We start from the raw sequence: 20,074 nt of genomic DNA on the forward strand, positions 1-20,074 counted from the left end.
CAACGACACGCCTCGTCTCTGTTTCTACGACGGGTCGGGCACCTCGTTGTATTCCTGGACGTCGTCCTTCAGTTCTTCGAGCTCTTCTTTCTCCAGGGTCAGCAGCCTCTTCTGCTCCTTCAGCTTCGAGCACGCGTCGCTCAACAGGTCGATCCCCTCTTTGGTGATCTCCTCGCCCTGGAACACGAAACACACGATGAATGAAAATAAAAAGTCAGGAACAACATCCACCCCTTGGTTTAAAACTTCTATTAAAATGTCCTTTTGAAACATACAATATGTTCTTACATGCAGACTAAATTAAAACTGATTCACAGAATACTTCTCAGATACCAAATGATAAAAACGAAGTCAAAAAGTCTGTGAACCAAACAAGTAGCACATGTGCATTTAATACAAACCCAAATAAGAGACCAACTCAAACACACAGAGGGTAAAAGAGGGGAAGCTTTAGAGGACGCTGGGATACTCCCCATTACCCTGAAGAGAACTCTGTGGAGCTATAAAAGCGATTAGTTAGAGAGGTGAAAGGTTCAACTTGGTCAGTGACATCGCCAGGAAGGATGGATGAGGAAAAGAGGAGAAGTCCTGATAGATGTGGTCGAAACAGAATTTGCAAATCCTATTTAAGATTTCTTCAGAGCAACATAGAAGCCTATATTTTAGGCTTAAATGGTCAAAAATATCAGATTCTAGTGAATTACATTACATATCATTAAGCTGACGCTTTTAGCCAAAGTGACTTACAATTAGAAAAACGAAAAGATAATAATAATATCATGAGATTCCAGTCCTTAGAACTGTGATTGGTCTGGACTCTATCCACCCAACTTAAGAAAACATAAAGCTGAATTTGAGCGTTTGTGTTTTGCCCTCACATCTGTCAACATTCATCTCACCGAGCCAGTAAACCTCACATGTTGGAGCTACTGGAGGAACTCGGAGTTACACTACCGTTCAAAAGTTTGGGGTCACTTAGAAATGTCTTTATTTTTCAAAGAAAAGCACTGTTTTTTCAATAAAGATAACATTAATCGAAAATACACTCTATACATTGTTAATGTGGTAAATGACTATTCTAGGTGGAAACGTCTGGTTTCTAATGAAATATCTCCATAGGTGTATAGAGGCCCATTTCCATCAACGATCACTCCAGTGTTCTAATGGTACATTGTGTTTGCTAATCGCCTTAGAAGACTAATATCTGATTAGAAAACCCTTGTGCAATTATGTTAGCACAGCTGAAAACAGTTATACTGGTGATATAAGCTATACAACTGGTCTTCCTTTGAGCTTGAAGTTTGAAGAACAAAATTAATACTTCAAATATGAATCATTATTTCTAACCTTGTCAATGTCTTGACTATATGTTCTATGAAATGTTCAATTCATTTGATAAATAAAAGTGAGTTTTCATGGAAGACACAAAATTGTCTGGATGACCCCAAACTTTTGAACGGTAGTGTATCTCTCTTGCTGAACCTTGGATCAATCTGGCTGTCTGACTTTTTTTACATTTTTATTATGCCAGAATCATATGCAAGTCCTGTTTCACCCTCATCTGGGGGGTCTGCTCAGAGAAAAAACAGATAGTGTGCGTGCGGGGAGACACTGGTGAAGCTGTGAGGGTCTTTTGGGAGGAGAGACATCGTCAAACCTAACCTGGGGCCGCGGGAATCTCTGCCACTGTTCAAATTGCGCGGTGCCGAAGGCGCAGACGTGATCAAACGAAAGGCAACAGGTGAGTGACAGATAAATGACAGTGTTGGTTATAAATCAGTAAACAAGAAACAGACATTTAAATCATTGAGGTCATGTAAAAACACAGCTTCAGGGAACAAAGGTTGTTGATTTCTCTTTAAAAGCTTACCAGAAACTTTCATTTCCAAATTACAACTGAATGTGAATTTAAATGTAAATGAGCAGAACTCACGGCTCAATGAGGAGGAACAATAACTACGTACAGATGAGGTGATAAGATAAGATCGTGAGCACTCAATGCGACAATGGCAAACACGGGAAAATCCAAATATCGTGAGGCTCATTCCAAAACAAGAGGGATCTAAAGGTGCGTTCACACCAAAAGCCAAGCGATTTTTCGCGTCGCCCAAAACGCGTGAGTTTACTCGCCGACCGTTCGCTGTTCTCGCCATGAGCGTCGAGCGCTCCGCGAGGCGGGGCTTATCTCTGTGTCTCGTCTCCGTAAAGACCGTTATCATCTCCTCCATCCACCAGAATAACTAACCACTAGTTCTGCTTTATACTTGTTGTGGACGTCCCACACACTAACGCCCTCGTGTTTGGGTTCATGACATTAATATCATATTATATGATGACATCACCCGTAGGCTCACTCAGCTCGGTCACTTTCACCGATGAAGTCACCGTTACGTCTGAAAGACTTCCGCTTCCAGCTACGAGAGAGAACTCAAGAGCCGATTGGCCCGAGTTGCGAGATGACACCTCAAAGTTGAAATATTTAAAATGAAAAAAAATAGTTTCGCTTTTGGTGTGAACACACCTTAAGGTTGAACCCTAATCCCGTGTTGAGCTGGGGAGGAGGGGCTAACTATGAATGCTGTGCTTACACAACCTACAGATCCTGCTTGTCGAGACCTTGGACACCAACCTACTGACCCCGCCGCCTGAGACGTTACCTTGAGCCCTTCTATGACCGGCGCCGTGTCCCTCAGCGTCTCTGAATGAGCAGCCATGTCAGCTTTGACCGACTCTGCTTCCAACTCCAACTCGCCCTCCTGTAGAGGACGGAGACACAGGTAAAGGAATCGTGAACCAAAAGGCAAGAAAGGGGAGGAAGTCTTATAATAAAGAGGATTATATTGTGCAAACGCCACTTTTGGAGCTATTTAATTTGACATTTGTATTTAGGTTTTCTTGTAAAGTAATATTGATTATTTATTGCTTATTTAGGTTATATTTTGATATGTTAGTTGTTTCTTATGATAGTTGTAGTTTAGTTTAATATATTTAGTTGTAGGTTCACTGATTGGGTAACACGGGGCACCTGTGGTTACATGTAGAGGTGGGTAGGCACAGGACCAGCATGCACCTGGGTGGCCGATGGTTTTTTACCACAGCATCAGTGAAGAGTGTCAGCGTTGAGTTTGTTCTTTATTTTTTGGTTTAAGAAATAAATTATCAAAATGATAACAGGCGGAAATGGACAGTACTTTCTTTTGCATGCGTCAACACCGAAACCCACGGAGCATCAGTGGCGGTTTGACTTATAGTTTTGTTTGATTTCGTACGACAAATGGCCGCTACAACCACATTTGTTTAGTTGAAGTTTTCACAAATAAACCCCTCCTGAGCTGGTGTGGAAAACCGGTTCATCAGGCTGAGAACCCGTTCCAACACCCGGTTACACATTACTCCGTATCGTCGCTCTGTTACCCGGGCAGCCTTCTCTGCAGCGTCCGCCAACCGCTCCATCTCCCTGTCCTTGTTGTCCTGGCGTATGGTCGCCTCCTCCTTTAGCGTAGACTCCAGTTTGGCCTTATTGTCCACTTTGGAGAGAGCCATCTCTGCCACCATGAGCTGGGCCTCCTTCGTCTGGGAAAGAGGAGGATAGTACTAAAATATATCTTTTTATAAAAAAACATTATCCACAAAGAAAATCCTAAATGCCCAGAGCTGAGCTAGACAGTCTTGAGGCTTTGAGGAGACAACATCGATGGATGTAACCCGTCAGAAAGGGCCGACTGGCAGCGAGGTAAAGCAGGGGAAATATTCCAAGTAGAGCGTAGATGTTTCTTTTTCGGCGTCTAAAATACGTCCACAGCAGTTCATAGCTTCGCTCTCATGCTGGTCCTCCTGCTTCTCCAAACTGGAGACGCAACGACCACCATCTAGCGGAGTTAACAACCCGACTGGATGAGGACATCGGACAACTCCACTTCCCTTTAACGTACCACCATCTCGGGCAGCGTCTGCAGCGTGGTCTTCAGCTGGTCGGCGGGGGAAAGGGTGTCGGGGAGGAACATGGCTCGAGACAGCAGTAGCAGGGAGGTGGGGATCTGCTGCTTCAGGTGGAGCTCCAGCCACTAGAAGAGAATAACAGGAGTATGTGATCCAACATGGACAATAGGACCATTTCAAATCTCCTTAAAGGTCTATAAAAGTACCGTTTGAGTCTATGTAACCTCCGTGAACGAGAGAATAGAAAAATATCGAGTTAGATTCAGATTCTTCTCAGACCACAACTAGATTAGATTAGATTTAGGACGGTCACCTTACTTTTTAATTTGTTCATAAAAGCATATACTTTATGACCGAACGCAATCCAATTTAAAATGTTATTATCCTCTTTCAGATAACTCTGCAATATCAATCAAATCTAGTCTGTTAAACTTCATCAATGACATTTAACAGTGAAGATTTAAATAACACACCAAAAATAATGTGTGGACAATAATAATAATAACTTTATTTATATAGCACCTTTAAAAACAATGTTTACAAAGTGCTCTACAGAGAGTCAAGGCAAAACAAATGGAATAGTAAGAAACAAATATAACATTTATTTAAAAAATATATATACAGGACTGTCTCAGAAAATTAGAATATTGTGATGAAGTTCTTTATTTTCTGTAATGCAATTAAAAAAACAAAAATGTCATGCATTCTGGATTCATTACAAATCAACTGAAATATTGCAAGCCTTTTATTCTTATAATATTGCTGATTATGGCTTACAGCTTAAGAAAACTCAAATATCCTATCTCTAAATATTAGAATATCATGAAAAAGTATACTAGTAGGGTATTAAACAAATCACTTGAATTGTCTAATTAACTCGAAACACCTGCAAGGGTTTCCTGAGCCTTGACAAACACTCAGCTGTTATAAATCTTTTTTTTACTTGGTCTGAGGAAATATTAAAATTTTATGAGATAGGATTTTAGAGTTTTCTTAAGCTGTAAGCCATAATCAGCAATATTAAAAGAATAAAAGGCTTGCAATATTTCAGTTGATTTGTAATGAATCCAGAATGCATGACATTTTTGTTTTTTTAATTGCATTACAGAAAATAAAGAACTTTATCACAATATTCTAATTTTCTGAGACAGTCCTGTATATTAGAATTTGAATAAAAAATTTTTTTAAACAGACAAACTAAATTAGGGGAACCAAAGTTCTGCATAAAAGGACGAGATCACGTAAAAGCTGTTCTTTAAAAATGGGCTTTAAGAAGTACTTAATGAGACTATCTTAAGACTAGAACATTTAAGTTCAGTAACTGAGGAGACATGAACGTTTAGGTGCCAGAGGGTTGAATCCTGAAAGTATCCTCCCTCTCCGGTCGCCGTGGTTACCTGGATGAGTTGCTCTCTCAGTCGATCCTCTGTGACCCCGAGAGACCTCATCCCTCTGGCGCGACAGGCCGCCTGCACCTCGTTCACGTTCAGACTCGCCACGCCTTCATCCGCGATCAGCTGGGAATCCACAGAGCGCACACTGAGCTTCTGACGGTCCGCGGCTGAATCAGGTCCGACGCGTGCAGGGAACTACAAGGCTCGTACCTTGTCATCTGCACGGATGGTCCTCAGCTTCATGATGAGCTGGAAGCGGAGGAAGTTGTTGGTCCCGATGGACTGGAGCTCCAGGAGACGGCAGAGAGCCACCAGCTGAGGTCGCGTCAGGTTGTCCAGAGTCAGCTCGTCCTCGAACAGTTTGGAGAACCGGATGATCTGCTCGTTGCTGGGACGTTCTCCGGAGTCCCGGATCTACGCAGGTGACAAAGGACTTGTAACGCATTCTGGACGAGGCAAGTCATGCAGAGATATCGGTCTTTAAAAACTTAAACCGTGAGGGATTTATTAACGCGTTTTCTGCCCTCGTTACATGGTCCGAAATATTGAGAACTTTAATATATTTACACTTTTGTTTGATTTGGACTAAATCTTTAATTTAGACTAAACGCAAGCTAGGAAAGAGTGCATATATGTATATTGTATACATTTACACTCTTTCATAGCTTGCAATGCGACTGCTACACAAAGATTTTTCTCGGGGGGGAAAAGCGATCAGAAATTCTTGTGCTCAACAATTTTCTTTAAACATTAAAATGTTTGTTTTTTAAACACATAAATCTAACAAATATAAAGTGTAAAGGAGTTATATCAACAACATTGCAAAAGAGAAAAGCAATAACAAATTATGTACATTTACCCAAATTAATCAAGTTTGATCTTATGCAGCTTTTCTTTTAACTGTTTGGAACAAAGACATCAGAATGAAGGCTGAACGGTCGAGTTTTACACTATTTTAGAACAAAACGTTCGTTGTTTTGACCACCAGAGGGCAGCACTGAGCCCGTCTTCACTCGTTTCATGAGGCCGTGCCTCAGCGAAACACTGACCTTCTGGAAGAAGGTGGAGAACTCCTCCGTGGCGTTCCCCTGGACCGCCTTGTTCCGCAGAGCGATCTCCTCGATGGTGTCCTGCAAGAACTTGGCCATCTCCAGTTTCACTCGCAGCTCCGTTTTCAACCTCTCCTCCTGAAACAATAGAGACAACTCTTCATGATAATTCTGACAAAGGACATTTGTTATAATCAATATATGGAGGGGGTAAATAAAACGAGTAATTTCAGTAAATGGCTTTGGGCTGACCCATTAATCCAGAAGATAATCAGCAGATTGATGGTTGATGAAAATAATCGTTAGTTTGAAGCTTTACTCGAGCTGCAATGTGGACCTAAAACTGGGCTACAGCTTTCAACCGCTTCAAAGAAACGTTCTAATTAACAGCATCGAGTTCATGCATCTCGTCTGCATCGTGCAGCCGCAGCCAAAATATTTAGATCACCTTCTTCGACTTTGTCTCGAAGGTGGACGGCAGCATGTTGGGGAAGAGTTTCAGAGCCACGGGGAGCAGGAACTCCATGAAGGGGACGATGATGAACACCAGGAAGGGAAGGAGTCTGAAGAGGTCGGCACACGTTCTGAGGAACTGGGGAGAGGATGAAACACATTTTAGAATTAGACTGGACAATTCTTAAATATGAGAATTTGTGAAAACGGTGGTTATCTTAAATGCCGGTGGTTGGTAATAATAAACTGATGCCGTTGGTCTGCTTGTGATCAAGTAGCGCAGCGTTCATGTAATGCAGGGGCGTCACACTCATTTTCCCCGAGGGCCACACCAGCATCATGCCTGCCCTCAAAGGGCCGGTTGTAACTGTAACACTGTATAAAGTACTCACAAATATTGCTAAATAACTCTCTTTGCATTTGATTATTGTTTATTTGAGTGTAGAAATATTGTACATAACATTTCTTTAATATTATAACATAAATCCATTTAATTTGAAACCTTCAAAAATAAAAGCACAGGATATTCGTCTTGGATTTCTTAAAGAAAAGGTAATCAAATGTCTTTCAAGTCGTCAGGGGCCACATCAAATGATGTGGCGGGCCGGATTTGGCCCGCGGGCCTTGTGTTTGACACCTGTGATGTAATGTGATGCGTTCGTAGCCCACCAGGCTGCAGTGCGTCTCTGCCGCCAGCAGGGAGCGGCAGCGAGAGGAAAAGTCACCATGTGAGAATGTTCACCTCTTCCTTTGTCTCTGCATACAATCGGCCGCTCAATCCCTCGAGCTTCAGCAGTCAGCGCTTTAACCCCGTGCCCATACATCTCCACGGCAACAGAAACCGCCTAATTCACTGGTGCGGTTTTCATTTTTTTTGTTGCGTGGAGCCGTGGACCAAAGTGAACATTCTGCCCCAGAACGTGCTCTCCTGAGGCCAACAGGCAGCACGTTTGTTCTGCACCGACCTGAACGATCCTCAGAGCGAAGAGGGAACGGGCGAACACCGGCCGGCCTCATCGAACGGCTGTCCGGCCGCGGCTTTCTGACCCAAAGACCGGGGACACAATCCCCAACCCGCCGTCTACAGAAATGTCCCCGAGGGGAGAAGGCCAGAACACGAGCCCTTCTCTCTCCACCCTTCTCCACCTGCATGTCACAGGACCAGTCGGGTGAAGGATTTAGGCCAGCGGGAGTGAAAAGGCCTTTGTCCGCAGCCCCATTGACATGTATATCATCTCCCAGAGTTCCACATCGAGGACGAGGAGGGGGGAGGGCAGATTAAAAAAGAAGGAGCCTTATAAAGGAGGCTTGAGTGTCGCAAGTGAATATGAAAGGAGGAGATTATTGAGGCGAAGCCAGGTTAGCAGGTTAGATGAATGGGGCGTGGATTGACTCGGGGACAGCTGCATTTGAAAAGGTGCAGATGGGTTTCATGAAAGAGGGAGCTGTGATGTCATCGGCTCAGAGCAGCAGCTATAGGCGCTGAGCGGAAGGCCTTTTTCCTCCTGTGACTTGGGGGGGTTAAGCTTTTGTTTTACATGTTTGGAGAGTTGAATCTGATGTAATGCAGTTAGTGTGATCTCGAAAAGTATATATATTTTTTTCATTAATTTCCAAATTGTGATATCTACTGGAACTGTCAATCGACTATTTCCGTGTGACTCATTTAAAACTGGATTAAACAGAATTTCATTATTGCGTCAGACAGATTAAGGAGATTCACATTCTAAATCTGACTAGATAATCATAAATCTTGTAACTCAATTTCTCATTAATCTTCCGAAATGATCACCGATACAAATACGTGTCGTCTCATCCTGGAGCTTTAATGGTGATCTTCTAAAAGAAGGTCACAGGGAAATTACTGTTGGGCATGAGAGGCCCTCACTGACATCACGTCCCTGTTAGGTTGTAATAGTTTATTTTGATTCTGTAGTCTTGAGCTTTAAATTAATACATATAGAAAGATATTATAATAGGAAATATTAGGGAGAATATTGATATTGTTGTTAATGTGTTATGAAGCATAAGGGGACTGTTTACTCTATGAAAATGATTAATGTAAATAGCAAGAATTAATGTATGTTCATGAGAGTGAATGTTAGTTAGTATTTCAGATTGTCGAAGCCGGTTGAAGCCGTGAAGTGATTTTAATGCAGATAATAACAGACGGGACTTTTATTGTGAAAATACTTGACCAGAAGTGACGTTTGACCTCCATTTTGATAGCGGGACTTTTATCCAACAGGAAGGTGTTAGAGGCTGAACTACCTTTGAGAGGAGCTGATTGGCTGATTCTGGGACTAAGACTCTGTTCTGGGGAAACATCGTCCTCTTTGGTCTTGACCCGGGTTCTTCCAGCTGCTTCCTGTTGAGCCCGGATCACCACGAAACCCACGACCCTGAGTCTCGATCGTTTGTTTCCACTTCTTGCCGTTAAACTTAGTTCACGCCATCCGGAGCCTGATGTCCATCATCTGCCTAGTGACCGGTTTCAGTTCTTCTATCCCAGAGGAACAGTGAAACGACATTGTACACATACCGCTGTCCGTGTTCCACACTCAGACCACCCGACCCCGTGCGTTCTCCATGTTAAAGACGACATAAAGGTCGACGCATAACGCTCTCATGTGGCTCGAGATAAGCAAATCAAATACAAATATAAACGTGGAGCTAAAACCCCATGGCCAAGATGCTCAGTGTGAATATCATATAGAATAACTTCCATCAGCCCCGTCGGCCGATAAACCACCATCATTAAAAAAGGTATTTGTCGTTGTTTTTGTTGTGTTTTTTCACTCCTTTTTGCTAATTGAATAGCAAAAGCAGTTGTGCAGCAGCAATGCTAATTATTTCCATGAAGTCCTGTTCTGTTGGGGCTTCAGCGCGTACCGACCGGCTCCTCTTCCCGGGAACGGGAGCGCCAGCTCCTGCATTCGACGGCTGCAGAGAGACTGCAGGAGCATTCAGGGCCACCAGAACATGTGTTTCACAAGGCTTTTTTTTTACTTCTGTTTTTAATAGTCGTTAAATCCTGAATACGTTTCAACTAAACAGTGTGAATTATGCGTTTTGCTTTGAACGAGTTAATTTAAAACCGTGTTCTTGAATTGAATCGATTGAAATCAAATTACACTCAGATTATAACCCGTGCAACATCAACCTAAAACAAATGTAAACAAATAAAAAGCGAAATTAAAAAAACAGAAATGACATTTCTGCACTTTTTAACGTGACATTTCATGATTTAACATTCGATTTCACATTCTCGGTTACGCAAACCTATTTTGGAGAAGAAGAATCGACAATGTTTCGTCGTCTGTTGAACGACTTCCTCGGCCGGAGCGATGTCGCCCGAGCAGGCGGAGTGTTCCCGCTCGTCCACCTGGGCCTCATTCTGCAGCAGAGCTCAGCTTTCTGGCTCCGTCACTGAGGCTTTTATTTAATCGACTATATCCACCGGCAACACAGATTTGACAGACGCATGAAAAGGCACATTTTCACTTTTAACTGAGAAGTTATTGACTCGGTTATTTAAAGACGCAAAACATGGAGCTTTTTCTTGAAGAGCTTGAAATCACAATCTGCTGAGCGCCTGGCCAGCAGACACTCAGTGTGCCGCCAGTTTCTATAACTGATCGCATTCGGGTTGGAAGCTGCAGGTTAAACATTACAGAACACGGACTGAAGCCATGCACATGCTCACCTGTGATCCCTCATGCTGGGTATCCACTCTAGAAACTCGAGTCAGACGGGGAAAAAACACCGGCTGGACACAAAGTTGAACTCTATTCATGTTTAAATATAATTTGTGGTAATTGGACGGACCATTGAATGGTTTCCGCTAAAAAGACAAACGGAAGAGTATGTTTTCTTTCCAGACGTGGTCAAAATGAACCCGTGATTTAAGTTTGCTCAGCCCGACCCCCTTAGTTACTGTAGCTACACTCGTCAAGCCTTCAGATCCCACACGTCTCACATTATGCGGTTTACAACAGTCACCGTGACAAATTCTTCATTTGAAACTCTTGGTTAGTTCCCAAAACATGGATCCTTGATTTTGGACAGCGATATAGACAAAAACAGGCAATTTGTGACACAGCATGTTGCCTCTGCAGCTAGCTGGCTGGTTACGCTAATATCAGCTAAATGAAATGTTTTAAAGCCCCAGAATGGAGTTTTTCCCTTTTAGCGCCCCCTTCAGTTTGAGGTATTTAACGTTTACTTCAGTGTCGTAAATACCCAGTTACGATAGATGCAGCCTCGCATACACTTGTATTGATGACCAGACGAAGTCAGAAACCAAGAAATGATGTCAACCGATAAGGTAAGAATATTCAAAGATTTTACATAAATATGACTGCATAGTTTTGTTAATTGTGATATCGGAGATGAATGCTAACATAACCAGAAGAACGACAACATTTAGTTTCGATGAAATACCGATCGCGTTTTCAGCCTCTATACGTTGTTTTCTAAATGTTTGAATGTGGAGTACGTGTGATCGAATACAATATTGTTGACACCAAAAAGCTACATATTCATAATTTACATTGGAACGTGTAATTCACTACAAGAGACTTCGCTTGCTTCACCCTTATACTGGAGCTGCGAGCGTGGACTGCCACTATATGACATTGCGTAATCACTGCCAGAAAGCAGGTCGAAGTCCATCCGCCCCGGATCGGGCGGCCCCAGAATCCTACATAGCGGAGTTATTTCCCCACAGATCCCCGATGGCAAATCGCCATCTTAAAAGTCATTGTAGCGGCACAATTCTTTTCAAGCTGTTATTTTAAGGTACAATTGTTGCATCATGTTACTTTAAAAGCACCATCGGTGGATGTCTTTTAAGAAATCTTTTTAGCCGCCTCATTTTTAGACAAAAACCCTGAAAAAGTCTCACACATGCAACTGATGACAGCATGCATGATGTTGCGCTAAAAGACAAGAGGCTGCACGTCCAAAGCCCCCCCCCCCCCCCAAGAAGAGCATCCACCCTGCAATACAAATATTTTCACTTTCAATACTCTGAGTGTCAGGCTGCTCACAACCCAATCGTGGAACACTGTTTTTGTAATGCGTGTATGAATGCATGAAAGCATGTCCTAATGAAATCAAACCATTATTCCATCCATCAAACAGAGTTTGGCCCTCCAGAGAAACCTTTCACGGCAACAGGAGATCTCTCCTTCCCCCTGCAGACCTCACCTGTCTCCTCTCGCGGCGGGACAGCGGCTGTCCGTTCAACACCCTCCACAGCATTCGCCCCGCGATGGTCGTGTCGATCCACAGCAGCCTGAAGCCGTGGTAGTAATGCTTGACCTCGTCTACGACCCACTGTTTGACCGTCCTCCTCACGGGCTTCACGTCCAGCGTCGGGCTGTACACCGGCCCTCCTTCCTCCAGCTTCTTCTTCTTGTCCTTTAACGAACGCAGCGACTTCTCCACCTTGGAGTCGTCCCACCTCCTCCCCGAGGCGTGTATCCAGCGAACGCCGGCTACGGCCTGCGGTCGCGCTATCGTCCAGCGGGCCCCCATCGTGACCGCGGGGTACGCTGAAGAAGAGGCCCCCAGCATACAGTATCGGCGCCGTGTGTCTGGGCTCTGGTTGGCTCCCACATATCCACCTGGTGAGGGGATGGAGGACCCGAGTGAAGACACCTGGGCGAAACTGCCAAGTCGTCTGAGGGAAAAATAAAACATTGAAATACAGTTTATTGAAATACAATATCAACCATAACAAATAACACCCTATTATTACCTTTGCATTGAAAATGCGGAAGGTTATGTTTTGATCGCCGTGTATTTATTTATTTATTTATATGCGTGTTCCTCGCATAATTCAAAAAGTATTAAACCGAATCACATGTAATTTGGTGGGATGATTGGTTATTATCCGGGGACCATTTGATTCGATTTTGGGATCGATCGGGTCAAAGGCCAAGGTCATGAAAAGGTCAAAATCTTCTTTTTACTATAGCGCGGTCAATTTGAATCCAATTGGCATGCAACTAATGCCAAAATGTTCATATTTCAATGCCCAATCTTGTGATATGTGAAGGTATGCGCTCTACCGAGAGCCCGTTCTAGTTACATATATTTCAAGGAGCAATAAGTTAAATCTTTGTCAGACAGAATAAAAACATTTCATAAATCTGGATATTGATGAACAAAATTCTGGTAAATACTTTTTGCAAAAATAGATATAAGAAGAAAATAAATCATAGTACTCCCTCAAATTTATAAAAGAAGCCTGTCTGCATGTTTCATTAAGTTAAATATATAGAGATTTATTTATTTGCGTCAGTAAAATGTGTGCAGAAAAGGCAGATGTGTAAAAGGAGGCCGTTCTTTTTTACATCGTAAAAAAAAATTACAAAAATTTAAAGATATAATCTGGAAAATGCTGTTTGGGAAAGTAAAGGTCGACGAGGTGGCGGAACACAAGGAGTTGAAATGAGCAAAAGTCCAAGGAATCATTTCAAGTTTTAAAAACCTCTGAAACAGGATTCAAGTCAGTAATTGTTATATTGTACCGCACACTTTATAAAGTCTTACGTCTTCATATAATATAGAAATATAGACACTGAAGAAGCCCCCGCGTGTGATTGGCTTACGTTTGACTGGAGAGTCTGAGAGCTGTGCAGTTGAAACAGGATCCATCTTGTAGCTTCCCTGAGAAGGAAGAAGAAAACAAAAGCAAACAAACATGAGCCGCTGTGTTCTGCACAACAGCTACGAGACACACGGGGGACGCACACACACACACACACACACACACCAACACGCACACACAACACCACACACACACACACCAACACACACACACGCACACACCAACACACACACCAACACGCACACACACACACAAATACGCACACACCAACACGCACACACCAACACACACACACACCCACACACACACAAATACGCACATACCAACACACACACACCAACACGCACGCACCAACACGCACACACACACACACCAACACACACACACCAACACACACACACACCCCCACACCAACACGCACACACACACACAGAGTTCTCAGGGATATCGTCAATCTCTGTTGGTGAGAAAACGAGCATTCAGACGCTTTCCACCCGTTTGACGTGTGACATGAATGCGGCTCCATTTCTAAACTAACCACACGGCCCGTTATCTGGTGATTCATCGACATGATGTGGAGTGAAGCCACTCCTCAGTGTTTCTACGAATGTAGAACCAACAGTCGGCTGCAGTCTCGCCTCAGGCTTCACCAAAACCTTTTATAGACGTTAGGCGACTTCAACCAGAGGGATTCACGAAGTCATCAAAAACATTCAAACGATCCCTTCCAGGTCTTTGGAATGAATTATTTTCTCTCGTTTATGTTTCTACATCCAGAGATTATCATTTTAAATCACTTCTTAAAACCCATTTTTAAAGAACAGCTTTTAAGTGATCTCATCTTTTTATGCAGAACTTTGGTTCCCCTAATTTAGTTTGTCTGTTTTTAATTTATTTGGTTTGTATTTGATTTATTTTCCATTGTATTTTTTATTTTAATATATCCTTTTAAATGTAATATTGGTTTCTTGCTATTCCACCTGTTTTGCTTTGACTCTCTGTGGAGCACTTTGTAAACATTGTTTTGAAAAGGTGCTATATAAATAAAGTTATTATTATTATCATTGCTGTACTTAATATATCTGACAACATGTTGCAGTGGATGCAATCTGTACAGATCTCTGCGTATTTGTCTTCACACTAATCTGTGTGCAGCATTGTGAGGACCGGGAGGCCGACAGCGAGGCTCCCGAACCCCAGAGGCCGCCGACGGCGTGACACACGTGGAGACCGAAGGCGGAGCGGTGAGACGCTTCCGACCAATCACGTCGGAGCACACGGCCTAGCCCCGCCTCTCCGTTGGCTCTCACACGGCACGCTGGAGTCAATCCAGCAAGGCCTGGTTGAACGTGGCCGACCGCGGCCGGCACAGAGGACACAGACTTCACTGGAACGGCGTCACCTTTGTAGCTGAAAGGTCAGCGACTGCAGCACAGAAAGAACAGCCTGGAAATACAGTAGATTACCAACTACACCCACCTGACCCCACCCGACCCCACCTGGCCTACGTCCAAAAGCAGCCTCTGATCCTCTTGGGGGGTTTACGGTTTGGGTTTTAACATTCGCGCCTCCATCAGTCCAAGCTTTGTCACATTAGGGAGATCATTTTGTAATTCTGGTTGAACAACTAGTAGAGATCACAATGAAGATACTCTGGAGAATGAAAGAAATCTTACTTTAAGGATGAAGAAGTCTTAGAAACATTAGAAGCATGACATTTGAAGCTACATACAATTAAAAAAATAGGAGCTTTGAGAAAATAAATTGCATTCAGTACAGCTCTACACATATATACACACTCACACATATATATACACACATACACACAAATACAAACACAGACACACATATAAATATATAAAACACCCTGTATTCTGAAGCCCTTGCCACAGAGAAGAAACATGTTAAACTAGAACGGGCACTCAGTAGAGTGCATACCTTCTCATATCACAAGATTGGGCATTGAATTATGAACATGTTGGCATTAGTTGCATGCCAATTGGATAGAAATTGACCGCGCTATGGTAAAAAGAAGATGTTGACCTTTTCATGACCTTGACCTCGACCTTTGACCCGATCGATCCCAAAATCTAATCAAATGGTCCCCGGATAATAACCAATCATCCCACCAAATTTCATGCGATTCGGTTTAATACTTTTTGACTTATGCGAATAACACGTATGCATACTAATACACGGCGCTCAAAACATGAACTTCCGCATTTTCAATGCGAAGGTAATAAACTTGGGAGCAACATTGCATTTGATATATGTGCTCATACTTCCAGGTTCCTAGTCATCTAGATCAATTGTATCTGGTATTTTATGAATCATTGTCTTCTGAACCGGCTGCACACATCCTAACACACTTTGTAAGCATCATATTGCAGTCGTAAAGTCTTCTGTATTAAATATTAATGTGTAGCCGATTTGGTCTTTGGATCTGGTCCCGACTCAAACTGCACAAAGTCTGACCTTGAGCTACGCCTGCGTGACCTTGACCTGCTGCAACCACCAGCTCACGTGTGACCCGCCGCCGCTTCCTGTTGAAGCTCTTTCTCTGTCAGTGGCCGTGCGGCCCGGAGTCAGGTAAACAGTGTGGAGCGAGCTCCCCACTGACGTCAGCACCGCAGGAAGTCTCTACACCTTCACTGGAAGCTAGAAACACATCTTTACCTTCGCATTGAAAATGCGGAAGATTATGTTTTGATCGCCGTGTATTTATTTATTCATTTATTTATTTGTATGCGCGTTATTCGCATAACAAAAAAAGTTTTAAACCGAATCGCATGAAATTTGGTGGGATGATTGGTTATTATCCGGGGACCATTTGATTAGATTTTGGGATCGATTGGGTCAAAGGTCAAGGTCAAGGTCATGAAACGGTCAAAATCTTCTTTTTACCATAGCGCGGTCAATTTCTATCCAATGGGCATGCAACTAATGCCAACATGTTCATAATTCAATGCCCAATCTTGTGATATGCGAAGGTATGCGCTCTACCGAGTGCCCGTTCTAGTTAGACTATATCTGGACTAAAACACAGATTAGTACTTCAGTGGCTCTTAAATAGCTCTTATTATGGTACTTTTGTAGTTCGACTTTCTTGAAGAAATGTTACTTTCTGTATTCTTGTTGTTCTGATTTTGTACTCTAGGTTGATTCACTGATTGTAAGTCGCTTTGGATAAAAAAGCGTCTGCTGAATGACATCTAGTGTAATGTAAGTTAATGTAATAATGTAATGACATGTAATGTAAGTTAATGTTATACTGTAATGTAAGTTAAAGTAATAATGTAATGTAATGACTCTACCGAGTGCCCGCTCTAGTTTTATTGTATGCTGCGATCTTCACTGCTTCTGACCTCGCAGGACCTTGGTCGGCATGTTATGGCGCTCAGATAACCGTGGACGTGAAGGTAGAATCGGTTGAGATTAGCCCGTCTCAGGTGGAGCTAAAAGAGGCGGCGACCTTTTTCGTTGTGGAAGTGACACAATTTGTCTGACAGGCTGAGCGCAAAGCCGAGAGCTCAGCCTCAGTCTGGCCGACTGCCTTTATGACTCTCCTCTATTTATACGCGCAGCTTTAACACAGCAACGAGAGACACGCAGACATAAACTATACAAACTATTTATTCTGCGGCTTGTCCAATCACTGAGACACATACACAGGTTTCGTACACATTTTGACCAGTGGATTTCCAGGACTTTTCCATGACTTTAAAATCAAATTTCCATGACCAAACTTAAATCTCGGCATAAACATGAACAATTTAGAAAATTGTGCGTATTGAGAGCGTGAGCCGGCTTATATTTTGAGCGTCTTTAATTGATTATTTCAAACTCGGCGTGAATGAACACGTGATTATAACACATTTCCATGACTTTTCCAAAACTTTTATGATTTAAGTTTTTTCCATGACTTTTTCAGGCCTGGAAATGACCATTTTAAAATGCCATGACTTTTCCAGGTTTTCCATGAGCGTACGAACCCTGCACACACACAAAACAACAACAAAGAAATATATATGTAATCTATATACGTTTGCAATTTGTTCGCCTTTATTGCCAAAGCGCCAACTCTGCAGCCGTGTATCATATTAAGCCGTTATGTGATTTTACATCCCAATGTTGCCACGCAATTTTTTTGTCATTTCCTCATGATTTATTAGGAAACCATTAATGGAAAGAACAGTCATGGTGTGTCTCGCCAGTGGGTAAAAACTACCTGAAAAATGAAGGTGCTGCACTAATGCAGAAATGATTTTTCCACACGCGTTTACCCACCCAGAGACACTGAGGGGACATCTACCCTGGTATAAACCGTATTCCACAAAAACATTCTACATGTATGCCTACAAATATTACAAGGTGTCAATACTCCTTTTGATTTCAAACTAAATATGTGCCGCTTACAGTCCTCTACACCACGTCATCAAATGAATAGCCCACTCCGTGTTTAGACAAAGTCAGACAATGAAAGTGTTTTTGCATTTGTGAAATGCTTTGAGCTCAGATAACACAACAAAAAGGTAGCACAAATACCTTTAGTCACCTGGTGCCAGATATAACACAAAGCTTCTATTCCCCTCTGTTTGGGATTAATGCTCTCTCTTTGTGACATATACTTGTAATTCAAATGCTAACCTTTGTTACAGCATAATCTAAATGGTGAGATAACCCCACAGCATCCTCACTGGGCTCTGCATGGGCAATAAACAGACGACCGAGATCAAACTGTGCTCCACACTTCAGCACAACATGGAACAATAATAAAGCCATCTTGCTTTACATCCGGGTATCTTGTGGCGGGAACAGAACGACGCCGCCGACGCGCGTCCTGCAGACTGCAGGAGGAGGAAGGGGGCGCTCGCCTGCAGATAAACAGACGTTGTCCTCAAATAACCTGAATCCCAAATCCCGTCTTCTGCCTTTTTAAAATTCTCACGAGAAAAAAAAACCCTAAAAGGTGCAGAGCCTCGAGCCCAGAGGTGATGACGATACACCTTCCGTGGAACACAGAAGCCTAACTAAAAATAATGAATGGCAGGCGGTTAAAAACATGAATATGTGATGCTCAGTTACACTGTCACCTTGAGTCTTCCCCCACCATCTTCCCGGAAAACCCAAACAGGGCCCATCCGCCTCGGTCCGACGTTAAATGCGCGAATCCTCTCGGTGCTAATGTGATTACGTTAATAAAGTTACGTCTCGGCCATAAATACATAATAAACAGGTAGTGACGAGGAGAGTAACACACGAACATAGACGCCTTACCTTTCCTGAACTCGCTCTTCAACGACCTGGAGGTTTTCATTAAAGGTGCCCGAGACCTCGTAAACAGGATCAACGCCATGAGGCTGTTTGAAGTTACCTTTTTAACAGCTAGCTAGCTAGCCGGTTAGCTCGTTAGTTCAAGATGTCGAAAACAAAAACAGCCGCGGACCTGGTTTATAGAAAACACCCCCTAGAAAAGCCCGTTTGTACTTTTAAGAAGCTACGACGCATGTATAACTGTCTACCGGGAACTGTAGCTCCATATCATGCCCTTCCCGGCTACGTCGTTGACAGCTAACCCCACCGAGCTCCCGAGTGACGTCAGGCTGTGTTTGTGATTGTTAAACAGCTCGCGAGCGAAAGGTGACGAGCAACTTCCGGGACGTTTATAAAATAAAAGCCCGAGTGGTGGGAGGTGGTGCAATGTGGTTGTTTAACGCACATGTTTATGTTTTTCAATTAAATTAATTCGAGAACTAATATGAAGTCAAATCACGACGTTGCTATATTGTGTGATTCTGTGAATATTCAGAAATTAATTTTTGGAAACTGTGAATGGATAAAGTAAAGATTCAGAAATGTGTGTTTTTGCCCGATCCAACTTGTAAAATATTGAACGAATTAAGGTGCTTTATTGATACCAAAACACAATTACATCCAACATTGCTATAAACAAATCCATTTCATCCTGACTATTATTGCAAAAAAGAATATGCCAATAATTACTTTGATAATTAATTTTCACATCAAATATGAACATGGCAGGGCACAGCTTCATAAATAGGAGGTACTGGTTGGTTTCATCTGGAAGATATAAAAAAATGAATACATTGTGTTTATTTTTAAATCTTTTAATTTATTTATTCCACTTTAGATTGAAATGATCCCAGTTATTATCCATTTTAAGTAAAGTAGGTAAGAGCATCCACCGATACTTACTACTGAAAAGAAGCTGTCACCCGATGGTGCCTCTCACCCTTTAAATATAACATAGCTGCAAGTATTGTGGGTAACTTCAGTGTGTGTCAAGCATCTATATCTGCTGGGTATCGATGGCTTGTATCTACTTTAAATATTTATATTTAATATTTAGGAACATATAAGAGTTTAACATATAGGAATACTATTTTTTGTGAAAAACTATCTAAGGCAATAAACAATATTATCCTTTTATTTATTCAAACTTAAGTGACATGTAGCAATTTTTGTGCACATATGGGTTTTTCCGATCAATGTTTAATTCCCATCTAGATGACTGTATTAAATGTAATTCATCTTCAATGCAGTTATTATGTTGGGTTAGAGAGTAAAATGCTTCAATAGACTTGAAAATTAGTACAGGA

At 42.4% G+C, this 20,074-nt stretch overlaps 1 protein-coding gene across 1 annotated transcript; it reads right to left on the bottom strand.

The window, feature by feature from the left end:
- Positions 1-7: 7 nt before the first annotated feature.
- Positions 8-19,033, bottom strand: letm1 (leucine zipper-EF-hand containing transmembrane protein 1). Its single transcript, XM_056425893.1, has 13 exons — positions 18,732-19,033; positions 15,515-15,520; positions 13,456-13,513; positions 12,047-12,521; positions 6,831-6,974; positions 6,383-6,520; positions 5,544-5,747; positions 5,337-5,456; positions 3,933-4,064; positions 3,415-3,573; positions 2,658-2,756; positions 1,663-1,686; positions 8-177 (listed from the first exon to the last, which is right to left on the bottom strand). Exons 1-13 carry the CDS (start codon positions 18,808-18,810, stop codon positions 25-27), a joined length of 1,791 nt encoding a protein of 596 aa, XP_056281868.1. The 5' UTR covers positions 18,811-19,033; the 3' UTR covers positions 8-24.
- Positions 19,034-20,074: the final 1,041 nt, after the last annotated feature.

Source organism: Pseudoliparis swirei, chromosome 11, assembly GCF_029220125.1.
Source record: "Pseudoliparis swirei isolate HS2019 ecotype Mariana Trench chromosome 11, NWPU_hadal_v1, whole genome shotgun sequence".
In the NCBI taxonomy this organism is placed as follows: domain Eukaryota; kingdom Metazoa; phylum Chordata; class Actinopteri; order Perciformes; family Liparidae; genus Pseudoliparis; species Pseudoliparis swirei.